The sequence below is a fragment of the Mastigoproctus giganteus genome, chromosome 4 (assembly GCF_048544385.1).
Source record: "Mastigoproctus giganteus isolate SK-2022 chromosome 4, ASM4854438v1, whole genome shotgun sequence".
NCBI classification, from domain to species: Eukaryota; Metazoa; Arthropoda; class Arachnida; order Uropygi; family Thelyphonidae; genus Mastigoproctus; species Mastigoproctus giganteus.
Window position 1 is genome coordinate 101,924,861 of NC_143578.1, and position 14,242 is coordinate 101,939,102.

At 34.8% G+C, this 14,242-nt stretch overlaps 1 protein-coding gene across 4 annotated transcripts in view; it reads right to left on the reverse strand.

Moving 5' to 3' along the window:
- The window catches only part of LOC150086955 (tyrosine-protein phosphatase 69D-like), an 823,111-nt gene that overhangs the window by 582,729 nt on the left and 226,140 nt on the right, over positions 1–14,242 (reverse strand). For all 4 annotated transcript variants that reach the window (XM_090371707.1, XM_090371706.1, XM_090371704.1 and 1 more), the window contains exons 3-4: positions 8,851–9,144; positions 929–1,161 (exon numbers count right to left, since the gene is read on the reverse strand). In XM_090371707.1, the coding sequence (XP_090227833.1) occupies positions 929–1,161; positions 8,851–9,144 (527 nt within the window). The remainder of the gene's footprint in view (positions 1–928; positions 1,162–8,850; positions 9,145–14,242) is intronic.

Here is a 14,242-nt window from a genome sequence, read left to right on the forward strand (position 1 = left end):
GTATATTAATGATTTATTATTTGGAAAGAATTATGAATTATTATTTTTCACGTTTATTACAAGTTACATTTCTTAATTTTATGCTACAATAATTTATATTTTAAATTGATTTATTCATTTTTTATACATCCTACAAAATGTTACCTTCCTTATAATTTGATATAAATGTTTTGTATGATATGAAACCACATTTAACAGCATTATAATCAGTCTAAACGTATTAAACAATATAGCATACTAAATTCAGGTGGTAATATACAAGTCCATATGAAATATAAATCCATATAAAAGTAATATCTATTAAAATTATTCAAAGGTGGGTATATCTCACTGGGTTCCAACTAATATCATCATTATTAAAATAAATTACTCTTACGAATATCCAAACTGGCTCTACAGTCAGACACTAAATTTATTTGGTTGAAATTTGGTTCCCTATGAGGAAAGGGAACCAAATTTCCCTTTCCTCATAGTCTCTTGAACTCTCTTTGTAGACTCTTTGAGGAATATACTGTAAACGGCTAGGTCCTGTTATATCTATACATCTTTATTACAAAGATTTGTTGCTTTATGACTTATCAGCATGCGATGCCAGGGGTTTAAGAAGCAATGGAATGTACTGGTCGCAGACATGGCCTTTACAACGAATCCTACTTTAATTGTATATACTAACAGGCTGTATTATCTATTACTACTACATAGGTTTCATACAGAATGTCAAAACGATGCAAAGATTCGAAAACGGAAATCCAGCTTAATAGGAAGAAGTAGGTATATAATGACAATGATTCGTTAAACAAAATCTTTGATTGTAATTTGTTATGAAATGACTCACATTCAAAGTTTAAAGAGAAGAGAAAAACACCAAATATTGCAGAGCTACGAATGGATACCACAATGAATGTCGAATTAAAAATGATTACGTTACCTGGAAACCGTAGCATTCTCCAGGCTCCAGTCCTACAAATATGAACATGTGGTTGTTGCGCATTGCTGGTAGAACATGTAGAGTTTCATTGGACACCATTTTCTCATCCTGACTTAGCTGTACAACATAATGAGTGATGTTGGATCCATTGTCATGACTTGGACGTCGCCATCCAAACAGGAGGGTTTCATTTGTTGATGCCAGCATCTGCACCCAAGAAACTTTAGGTGGTACTGAAAAGAGTAAAGCAAATGTATATTAGTAATCTACCCTTGGAGTAAATATCTTTATATATTTTTTAATGTAACTGTTACACGATTGGGACTTAGAGCTAACTTACTCCTACAAGAAATCACAGGATATATCTTGAACAGTGTCTTCCAGCAACAATCTGTAGCTGACCCATTAATAACTGCTAAAAATATCAGTTAAAATACGAACTTAAGTACTACAGCAGTCAATAAATTTATTATTATTTTTTGCTTTTTCTATTTACTTTTAATTACTTTTATTTACGCACTTACTTTCGTTTAAACTGAAAATAAATTGAAGTAACGTCTTGGAAGAAAAGAAATTGAATGAAATGCTTCAGATATTTTGATTTTCTTGCCTATTAGAAATACATTAGTCAGCTGTCACACTGTGACGTTTCTTCGATACTGCTGTAACCAGATGTATAAATAATTTCCTATTAGAGAAGCGTTCATACCGAAGCTGAACAGCAATATTCAAAGCGAGAGAATTTCTGATGAGCGTTAGCCATTTTACAAAACTTTACACATCAGTAAATGTAGTTAGAAGAAAAGCTCACAGAAAACTTATTTGAACATTTTTATATAAATCTGGGCGAGAAAGTTTGAGCGCACCACTGAACACATCATGGTAATAATCCAGTCATTTTTGAACGAAAAGATTTAGGAAAAATAGTTGAAGAAAATACAGTAAATATATATTGCTTTTGATTTTATTTAGGAACCATCCAGGAACCTTGCACACTTCAAATTTTTTTCTATAATATTTTTCTACTATGACGTAAGAAGCCTTCTGAGTAGAATCACATTTTTAAAGTGCTACTCAAAAAAATGGACTTGTTCTTTAGTCTTCCGTGATCTGAAATCCTAACGAAAATGATCAAAGCTTGCGATGTAGTGCAAGTAGAATATTAGCATATCAAACTACGGAAAATTCAAATTACGACACTGTTTGGTGCAAATTCATCCTTCTACACTGTTGAAGTTTTTAAAGAAAAACTGAAGTTTGTACATTAGGCATCGTTATTATAACATCTCATACTGTGAAATCCCTCACAACTAGTTGCTTTCGTCTTATATTTCGAATGAGTAACAGTTACCCTTAGAGAAATCTGCTCTAACTTAGTTGAGTACCACCACCCTATATTAAGTAATATATTCAAGTTCAAGGCCGGGATTATGATATGTGATAGTATTTTCACCTCGTGTCTCAAGTAGTAGTAAACAAACGGTTACAGTTGGTAGAACAACATAAGATCATTGTTTTTTTATTGTTTTTTATTGTTTTTTTTTTTAACACCATGGTCAAGTTAGATTGTCTTGGGCGAGGGATCTGTCGGATCTGTTACTAGGACTTTTTTCCCTGAGGTGACCTTTTGTGTAAAGCAGAAACCTGTCTGGTTCTCTTTGGACTTATATACATCCTTCCTCTTAACGGGACATGGATCTCTTAACGAAAAACTATGTCGTTTTGGTCTTTCTAGGACGGAAGCTTGTCAATGCGGGGAAAATGAAAATTGAAGCCACATTTTATTTGAATGTCCGCTGTATAATGACTTTAGAGATGTTCTTCGTTCGTCAGTTTCTACACTCTCTCATGGGCATGAAACTTTGCTGGTGGGAGACAAGAATTCTTATGTTGCTCTTCAGCAGTTTGCATCCGATGTTTTCACAAGAAGAAGAATTTGTTATACGGCTACGAATAATTCTACTCCTTTGTCTGGTGAAGCTACTCAATAGGGAGCAACATTCCCAAAAAAACAAAAAAAACAAAAAAAAAATTTATTTTTATTTTTATTTTTATTTTATATTTATTTTATTTTATTTATTTATTTATTTTTTTTTTTTATTTTATTTTTTTTATTTTATTTTATTTTATTTATTTATTTTTTTTATTCATTTATTTTCTATTTATTTATTTATTCATTTACTTTTTATTTATTTGTTTATTATTATTTATTTATTTTATTTATTATTTATTTATTTATTTTTTTTTTTTTTAACACCACGGGAAATCCTTTTTTTTTTTTTTTTCTCTCTCTCCTCTGGAGTGGGCCCCCAGAGGAATCTGGCCCATCTTTTGCCAACATCAGGTGGGTCAGAGTCTCGAATTGAGACAGTGCGAGCTCCATTGAGACTGGCCCACCTTCCCGTGGTGTGGACGAGTACCCAGAATCATCAATCCAGGTGACTGATGATTCTGGGTAGCCAAGCGGTCAGACACAACAACAGAACACACACATAATACACACAAACATACACTACTTATTTCTGGCCCTTCTACAGTGGCACTGTTCTTCACAGAGATACGAGGCGGAGATGAACTGACGTTCTAGGTGCCGCCCATTACAAAAACACATGTCCACATGTCTTGGGCGAGGGTTACATGGCCTTTTCTTCTGGAAAAAGGCCGTAATCTTCGCCTTTTCTTCTGGAAATATGTAACATGGCCTTTTTTTTTTCCCCTGGAAAATGGTATAGGATTTTTCATCACAAAATAATGAAACCGACCATAGAATACTCGCCATTTCATAGAGAACTTAACCGCTATATATTTACTCCTTACAGTTTATTCTAAATAACCTAATTCCTTATCCTCAGGAGAATTGCAACTGAACTCCCATTTCACAAATGGTTCAGGGTGTTTTGTTCAGGAAAAGACAGTTGAGGATCGAGTAAACCAAGCGAGGAACCTCTCGTCATGCGCCTGCACGTGCGGGAACATCTTGCAAAGACATTTATGTATGCAGCGACAAAGTGTAGAAAAAATCGGTGCCAGAGGACAAATGAAGAGAAAAGAAACTCTTCGCCCTTATTCCAGCGAAAGCATGTTGTCGCGAAAAGGCGATGAATTAAAGATCTGTAGAATACTCCTCTCTGTACTGGAAGAGATATTAATTGGTTCCATTAGTTTGAATCAGAAACTAAAATATAATCAAAACAGTGCAAACATGCGGTCTCTACACCACTTAAAACTGTTAGAAAAATTACTGTGTACTTTTTTTGGATTGATAATCACTTATCGTCGTACTCCATATTAGAGGTAAACACTTAAAAACAGTTATACAAAAATACACTTTCAAAAACTAAATGTCTAAATGGTTTCAACATATGAAACCTCACTGAATACCCTGAGTGTCAACACATTAAAGTTGCAGTATTGTGGTAATGGGCACTCAGTGAGAGAAGAACATAAAATTATGACTTGACATTAATAACAGACGGATCCTTTAAATTCTTTTTGCAAGTAATTTTGAATAGATGATTTTTTTATGGAACGTTTGAATTTAACTAATTTTTAATTTGCCTATTATTGCAAAATATTCCTCTCTTAGCTCGATAATTACTAAATAGTTTCAAGAGTCTGATAATTTGTAATTTTAAAGAAAGGGTAAACCGCTATGTGGCTCACAGTCGCCAACAGTAAAAATAAACTCAAATTATCTTTCATATTTCGTTCACGAATTGCTATAAAAAAGCTGCTCGTTCTACCCAATAATGATTCTGCATTTCAGATTAACACGATGCAATCACATTGTAGTGGGAACAAACTTCATTTCAAAAAGAAGTGCCATAATCAACGGAATAAAATAATCTGAAAGACGCATGGAACAAAATATTCTTTTAGGTTTTACGAGATACAAAAAAATATAAAATACCCATGACACAAAACGCTTTGGCAAAAAAAAAAGGCTTGTTTGCAGCTGGTATACATTTATTATAGAAAACTGACAACACCAAGCCCTGAAGATAAATAAATAATTCAGAAGCAGACTACCTCGTTGTTTTATGTCTCTCAAGGGATAAGTAGAAATGTTTAAGACGTTTCGTTACTTCTTAATATTTCTTAATTTTGCACGATCGGTAAAGCGACTTTATAAATGACATCCTTTTTTTTTAAACCAATTTTGATGTGAAAAATAAAGCGATTCTAGATAACTTTTTGTTTATGTTTTCTTTAGTGTTTAAGTATGTTTTTAAATGATTTTCATATCAACTAGAAGTTATAAGCAGTTATTAGAATGCTGCTGCTTTGCAGAATAAAACAACTCGACCACACAAATATCTTTTACGGCTATACATAAGACAGACACGTAATGGGAATTAAGCCTTTTGCTTTAAGAAATAAAGCATTTTATTCTTATTATCACTCTGTTTACTTAGTATAGAAACAGCCAGCTTAAAGTTCATTTCAGTATTTTTTTAAGCTTTAAAAAGGGTTTCAATATTATGTAGATTTTAATATAAGCAAATTTGAGTAGTCTAATTTACACTTCCATCCTTTCCTTTTTTTGCTATTTTGCATAAAAGGAAAGGGTGGTGAAAAGTTACAGTTTCAATACAGTGAGATACCAGTGCACCTGCCTCAGCGTAAAGAGCCGTGGGGGTGAGGTGGGAAAAAGCCTAGGAGGGATATTTTAAGAAATGGGAAAACAAAATTACGTCTAACACGTCGGATAGTTTTGAAAATATGATGAATATTCAAAACGTATGGGATCCGAAGCCAATGAAGTCACTGGCATTCAGTTAGATACATAAAACTTTAAAATAGAAAATGTCATCAAAATTAAAATAATTTTGCGCAATATTTTGACGAGCTTGCACTAAACTGTCTGGCTAATCGAAATACTTTGTGCTTCTATAACCCGTGGTCACGTTGTGGCTTCTTGATGGGATAATGTGTACCTTAGTTTATGATAATTTATTTACATATTATTTCTTTCTATCTTTATTTACTTATTTTTATAATATTTCTTTCTATCTATGCTATTAGTTGAAGTTAATTTAACCTTATACTATTACAAAATACTATTACATTAATTTTTACTTAATACAAAATAGCCATTTATTTATTAATTAAAATTTTTTTATGCCCTAAAAGTGTAATTTATATTATTTTATACACTCCTCGACAAAATTAACGTAAGTAGAAAATGGTGTTACTCGCGATGAAGTAGGAAAAAATTGGTATGGTGTGTCACAGAATAATGATGAAATGAGGAGACAGCGAAAAACTTCAGATAGGTATAAGGGACATTTATAGGGGTTGTATAAGAATTACCAAAAAGGACATATTACAGAAGTCGATACAAGATGCTCGGAAATATGGTCACATGACACCAGCACGGTATATGATCCCCTCGAACGGCTAAGCAGTCCTGACAGCGGTGAACCATGCTCGATATTAGTGTGTCTGTAAGATTTTGTGGCAACAAATCCCATTTTTCCAACAGAGCAGACCTTAGCTCACCGAGCGACCGAAGAGTTGACTCTCAGCGTGCAATGCAACGCCCAAGGGCATCCCACACATGTTCCCATCGAATTTAAGTCTGTGATCGTGCTGGCCACTGCAGTCGTTAGATACATTCAGTTTCAAGATATTCCTCCATCACTTGACCTCTATGTGCAGTGGCGTTGTCGTGCATGAAAAGAAAATATGGGCGAACCGCACCCCTAAAAATTCGCACATTGAGTTCGAGGATCTGTTCGCAGCACCTCTGCGCAGTTATGGTATCCTTATCAAAAACACGAAGAAAAGAGCGGCAGTTGATCATTATTCCGCCCCACAGGGTTCTTTCTCTTTCTCTGCTGTTCGAGGGATGCAACCTCATTCCTCGTTGTCTTCCGATGAAATAACGTCTTTTTTTTTTTTTTTGGTAGTTGTTGGCGCATCAGCTTCTGCGGCCATAATGCACCTCCCAAGGTTTTTGCAGTACTTTGATCCAAACCCGAGGCGGGATTCGAACCCACGACCTTTGGGTTGCCAGGCAGGCACTTTATCCACCTGGCTAGCCCGGTCGGCAACGTCTTGTAGGCTAAAACAGGACTCATCAGAGAACAGAACTGTACCCCATTTGTGAGGGCTCCAAGTCACATGTTCTAGCACTAGTTTCGATGAGGTGTGCGGTGGTGTTGGATTAATGGGATTCCAGGTATTTGTGTTTATATGGCGGTCTCTAGGGTTCCCCTATAACCGCGGGGTTAATGGGATAAAAATCACTGTCTTCCTTGCGTAGAGTCCACTTGAACTCAGCTTCTGTTTTCTGGACGAAAAAACCGACTAACTCAGCCACCACTAACTCTTGTGAAAAAGGCCCATAAAAATCAAATAGTTAATTTCGTTTGCAACGTTAACAAATAACAGACACAAGTTACAGCAAACCGTTTGATCCTTTAGTAATCAACAATGACAGATACTGAGAAAAGAAGGCAGTCCAAAGAATTAAAGCATGTTCTAGTAGACAAAGGTAACTAACTATAGGGATCGACGAGCCACGAAGACGATGGTTAATCATATCCTAAGAAGGTCCCCTCACAAAACTTGACATCAGAGTTCCAATATCATCCGCGATTCTAGCACGACACCATCATTCAGCACCTTGTGAAAGAAGCTTGGGTTCGAATACAGTCATCATTCCAGACGTAGTTTGTAATAGTGCACTGCCCATCATTCATGGACTCCAGAATTATCCAAAGAGGTCATAGGAAGCAATAAGTCACGCTACACAGTTTGACTGTCGAATTTCAGCATGGTGTGGAGCTACCTATCCTGGTTTGGTCTGGGCTCGTTGATGGCAGAATCGAAAACTTTCAATGCAGCGTCAACAACTCTTCGTGGATTTAACTCCACCAATTTATGAAACTGGGGCTTTTACTAATAAGGCTAATCTAGTTATTTTATGTGATGAGGTAGGTATGCCAACTGCGAGGCATAAAGTGCTATTTAGATGAAAGCAATTAAACAACCTCAAAAACAAAGGTTCATGAGGCATCTACGAAGTAAACAGGCTAATAAAAACTCCAGTACTCTAAAGTACTGTAGTTTTTTTTAAAGAATTTTAGATAAAAATATCAAATAATTAAAGAAAGAGATAATGGATATTTGGGAAGAAACTAGCCAATATGATCATCTCAGGTTTATAAATATGAAATACAGTATTCCTAGGATCGTTTCTTGCCATTCTTTCCAGATCTTATTAGTAAAAATCAAAATAAAGATATTAAGTAGGACCTTAGCTCAGCTTAGATCGTTTTTAATATTTATACATTAATGTATTGGTCATCAGATCTTATCCCAGAGTAACGTAAAGTAATAAAGCAAGTGGTTGTATCTGTATTGTCCAGAAGGTGATCTTATTGCTTTGTTTTTCATAGATACACCCCCACATTATTGCAAACTTAAAAATTTCATATCTTCTGATAAAGTTTTCTACCATTCGGAATGAAAAGCATTACAATATTCAGCGAGAAAAGAAAGCTAAGTTTCGCCTTCCACGAAGTATGGAATGATAGAAATCTATGGATGTGTGTGCAGTGTTTGTTCACCTTGCAATTTCCTTAATATCCGTGAAAGGCATTATCTGCTTTATGGGCAGCCTTGGCACCTACCCAAAATATGCTCTCATTAGCAAATAATGACGTCTCACTGTGGACATTTAACTTAAGCCATCAATCTGTATAAAAGATACTTATAGCAAAAGAATACTTCTAAAACTTTCTTTTGAGACTCCTCAAGACATCTTTCATTTTTTTTGTAAAGTAAACAACGCTACGCGCCACAAAGTTGCAAAAAGAACTTTATGTCCAATCCACAAGCAAAAGTATAAAGCATTTTTTACCCTTTTCATAAGGTATATAATAATTCTGGATATTAAGTAACCAAATATTTACCATCCGCTGGCATCGTCACGTTTAAAGTTTCCCAAGTTCCATGTCCGGCTTCATTTACGGCCGCTATTTGGAAGCCATAAGTCATTGCTGGGGCAAGATAGCGTACTTTATAGCTAGTTGCATTAGGTGGAATATTATCATCAACATCCAACCAATCGGCTCCTGTACTGTAATTCTTTACTTGAAGGTGAAATCGTTTAATGGGGAAATTACTTTTGTACTGGATCTGCCACCTAAGGTATGCAGCCCGAGAGTCCAAGGGCTCAACTGCATCTATGGAAATTTCTGGCGGGTCTAAGAAAAAGAAAAAAAATATATGTTAGAAAAGTCAAATTTTGTTTGTTTTAATTGTATTCAATATAGAAATTATAATCATTGAATCCCTCTATTGGGAAGTTCAAACACTTCTAAATTATAGGACTATAATTAAAAAAGTAATCATAACTCACACAAACACTGCAGTATAACTATCACCTGATTATGAAGTTCGATTAAAATTTTACTGTAATAGCTTTTGTTAAATGGTTTTTTGCACTTAATAAAACAACTCAAAGAATTTCTTATCACATTTTTTTATCACACAACCGCACTTAAGTAAACCTCCACGCGGGCACCTTTGGTAGCACGTAAAATGTCAAGAGGATAGCCGATTTCATTCCAAGTGTTTCGTAGCATCTCTTCAAAAATAGAAGTGACTGCATGTTCAATCCGGTGCTTTGCGTCTAAGATGTTACCTTTTTTTTTGCATACACCTTGTCCTTTATGTAACCCCATACAAAGAAATTCATAGGTGTAAAATCCGGGAAGCGAGGAGGCCATGGATTGGGACCATCCAGGCCGATCTATCAGTTAAGGAATTTTTTATTGAGGAAATCGTGCAGATGCAAGCTCCAGTTTGGTCGTGCCAGAATTGTAGCCCGAACCAGAATTCTAGGACTTAGCTACCCAACGTACACGGACTTTGCGAAATTCTAATACGTTGTAAATGATTTATCCCTCATTTTTCGATTAGGGTCATCGGTCTTTAAAATGTATCAGTGACTTCGCACTTACAACTCTTCCACCAACTTTCATTAGGCGGACTCCATTTTATTCTTTCTCTAAATCCACTATTGCAGTTTGTCATAAATGTGAAGATGGTAAAAGAAAAATACCGTCTGAGCAGGCACTGTTAAGAGTTTTTTCCACTTCTGAAATTTCTTACAGTCATTCATCTCGACCTTATTATTTCAGATATAAGCATCCTTTTCATTCAAAATTTTGATTTCTTTTAAAATAAAAACAGTATTAGTATTTAACTCTGATTAAAATAGTTAAAATATTAAAAATAATTTAAAGTATAATAATAAAATAAAATAATATAATAAGATAGTATAATAGTTTAATATTACTGATAAACAGACATCGCCTCGGATGGCATTTAAGGCTTAATTTCTACTTTTGCAAGAATAATATTTCTTTCTTCTTTCGTATGTAATTTGTAACAATATGAAATGCAATATATTTCATGAAAGGCAGGGGAAGATTGGTGGTCATAAGAGAGCCTGAAAACAAATTTTAACTAAAGATATCTTTCATTGATTGCAGAGGATGGGGCAGTTAGTGACTGGCGAATGGCAAATACTTAAAATAAATGGGGAAAAAAGAGGGCTACATTTCAGGCAAGTTGTAAAATACAGAACACGCAATTTTTTAAACAATATAAACAGGAAAAAATACTAATGCAAATGACATTGCGTTACAGGATATGGGATAGAGGGAAATTTGTTGATGAAGGGACTAGATGTACAGGAAATAGACCTTAATGCAGTGGAGGTAGAAATAGGCTTCAAGAACTGTGGGTGAAAGCTGTTCATCTTTGTTTTCTATTTCTTTTTTAGAGTTCTCTATGGAGTTTTTATAAAACAATACAGCAACTTCAGGAATTTCGGCCCCAATAAAGTGCAAATCGGGTTATGAAAACAAATTTATACAGACATAGAACACGATAAATCATATAAAGCAGCCTACTATGACACCAGTTGATACACGATAAATTCAGTAAACAAGAACAGCAGTACTAAATTTAACGGTGCAGCATTTTTTCTTAATTTAAGAATAAAATAAGTTTAAAGTCTGTACGATTATTTATTCGGTTGGTCTTTAGGACTGAGGTCCACTAGCGGAAAGCTCACCAGGACATTTTTCCAGTGAGCCTCCCTGGTGGTTTCCAATCCGCCCATGATGCCAATTCTCATATCTTTATAAAAAAATTCTCAAGATACCATATTTTATTTTGCATTTAAGATGGTGGAACTTCCATTCTGAAAACGACACTCAGAGTTCTTTTTAACTTCCGTTTTTTGGGTGACAATTCACAACTATCTTGCGTTTTTAGTTTTTGTCAAGAAGAGTGCAAATATGAAGCCGGAATGTGTCTTGTTCATCGATGAGAGCATGCATAGGGCTCAAGGTTACATTCACTATCGTAACCTCATCAATAATGGAAATATTGGATGTTCCGGCCGTCATTAAGAAATCCATTAATGGCTAACAAGAAATTAGAACAATGGCCCAAAAGGAGGACAAACCACTAGCAAAAGACTTATCTTTGATTAATGATCGACGTTAAACTGTGTCAAAATCCAGAAAGAATTCAAGACAGATAACAGCAGCTAGACTTCATATTTGATTTCATGTAATTGTCGCTGTTTTGATCAGAATTAACTGCAAGCAGGCTTTGTTAAACTGAGCATTTCAACAATCAGAAGGTGGAGGAGACAGGGAAAGGAATTCCATTAACTAATAACTACATAACCATCAAGGAGTTTATCTGCAATTTAGTTTCAGAAAGAAATATTGTCGTTCTTCTTTAAAATATCGGTAGGTACTTATCTGAAATAATTATTGTCAGTGATGAGATGTACGTTTCTGGTGATACATCGTTGTATTATCAGTCAGTGCGATCTGTTTCATTGTAACAGGAATCAACAAAAAGAACAGATCCTTGTATAGCGGTGTAAATTCTTATCCAAGATTTAGAACTCCAAATGCACCTCGTTTACTTTCTGGGTCAAATGTTCCCATCATGATTTTGTTTGAATTAGTGTTTTCTACAATTACGAGTACATTCATTCCTTCAGAATCTTCATTTTGAGTTTCCAATTATGCTTTGGAAATTCAGAGGAAAATCGCTGAGTAAACCTTTCAAGCATCGAAATAATTAACGGACATTAGAAACACATGCCGGTTTATATGATAAAGCGACAACGGAAGGTATTAAGTGGCATCCGCAAACAGGCACTGATAGCTGTGTACATTGTGGTCAGCAAGCTTCCATGAAGATCACATATCTGTAAAGTAATTACAGAGGCAGAGGAAATTTAATGATAATGTGTCTTTTAAGGCATACATGATGAACATTCCTCCCTCCCCTTGCAATATAACAACGGTATATAAGAGTATGCACCAATAAATAAGGTAAAGTTTAATTTTTCACGAACATATATACCCACTTTATGTTAAACAGCACGTACTCTTAATACTGCAGTGTCTTAACACGCATTTGCAGTTTTCGCTATAAAAGTTGACAAGAATGATGGTGGCATCTTTTTTTTTTTCAAAATGGCTACCGCTTTTTCTGATTGACTTTCTGTTGAACAATGGAGTGTTATTCGATTTATTTTCAAAAAGAGAAAGCGAAATTTACCTTAGAGTGTGCGCATAGTAGGGTGAAATTTGGTTATGATTAATTCTATCAAACACCATATGAGCTTCTGGAGAATTCCAGTGTTTTTAGTTTTTATCACGAGCTTTAATACGACATATTAGTGTCTATACACAACACAAATGGATCGCTTGACCTAGACGCCTATTTTAAAAGATTTCTCGCCACATAAATTGATGTCGAGTCCTCAGGATGATTCGAGGTAAAAGAGAAAAGATCTCAATGTGGCGGTAGTGAAATAGAGCTGTGAATGCAACTGTCTCGGGAGAAAAAGCATTTCACTTTCAAATGAAGAATTTTAAGAACTTGTTCATTGTGAGTAAATATTTTCATATTAAACAGGTAGCTCTGTTCGTCTGCCTTCTGAACCAGTTCAGAAACTTTGACTTCATAAACAGTTGACTGCGCGTGGACTCGATAATTTATTTTCGCGCTTTTATGCTTAAAGAATTTCTTAAACTAAAGCGTGGAGCCAATCGCAATTAAAGGAGAGGTGCCTCTAGTAAGAATGTTTGTCTTACATTGTCTCATCTTTTGGTTGCAAAATGTTTCATCGGATGACGCACTTTGGCCACGCTGTACGCAAGATAATCTGTTATCGTCTGTCAATATCAGGAGGCTCCAACTCCGTTATTTGGAAGCAGTGAGCTGAAGCGAGAGAATATTATCTGAAAATCTTTCTTTACGGAGATAAATTTTGAGTTAATATTCTTCGAACGTACTGAAGTTCGGAATTAACATCTCTGCATAATGTCTTTCGCAAGGGAAAACTTACAATCATTAATAAGCCATTATGAAAATTTCATTGATGGTTATTGCCACCACCTGGACGAAAGCACTTTAGCTCCTTCACATATTTAGCATTTTTACTTTCTAAACATCAGAATAAGTATCGTGCCATTGTGGTTGGGTGTTTTTGAACTATTACATATATTTAAAGGGGTTTAGAGGGGATTATGTAACGCTAATAAAGGGTTTTAGTGTTTGGGAGAAAATAATAAAATAGTTTATGCATTTTTATTGTCATGAAAGTACACGAAGTTTATATATAAGGTTTTATTTTTTATCGCGAAATAAAGTTCTTCTAGGGCAGTCGAACAAATGATTTCTGAAATTGAAATGCAAATTGATTTTGCAGTTCGATTGCCAATCTGAAATTTCCTGACTTGCACAAATATAAACGATTAAAGAGACGAAAATCAATTTTGTTTGAATTTTTTGGAAACAGCCGCGGTTATAAACACGCAACAGTTATTAAGCGTTTTAAACTTCAATGTCGCCTTACTCTTTGGCAGTTTCGAAATATATTGTCGAATGTTGAGAGTCAGCGATAAAGTTTCTACATCCTTGGCTCCCAACCTTCCCAAATATGCATAAGGTACAGTAGCATATATTTTGCTTCTTATTGTAATCTTATTATAATTAAAAACAGTCAACAGAGCATTAATATAAAGAATTCGGAACGTAACCCATCTTTTAGCTTTCGTTTCATTTCATGATTTCCATTAGCACATTTATCAGGAATTTGAGGGGTGTTTATAATACACTAAGTAGTGGTTTTAATCTTAAATATGATGAAGATAATCTCCGCTAGAAGTTTATAAAATTATATATAATATATTGTCTGTCGCTCAATGTAAAATGACTTTCCACGAGATGAGAATCATTGCATTTAATTCAAAGAAG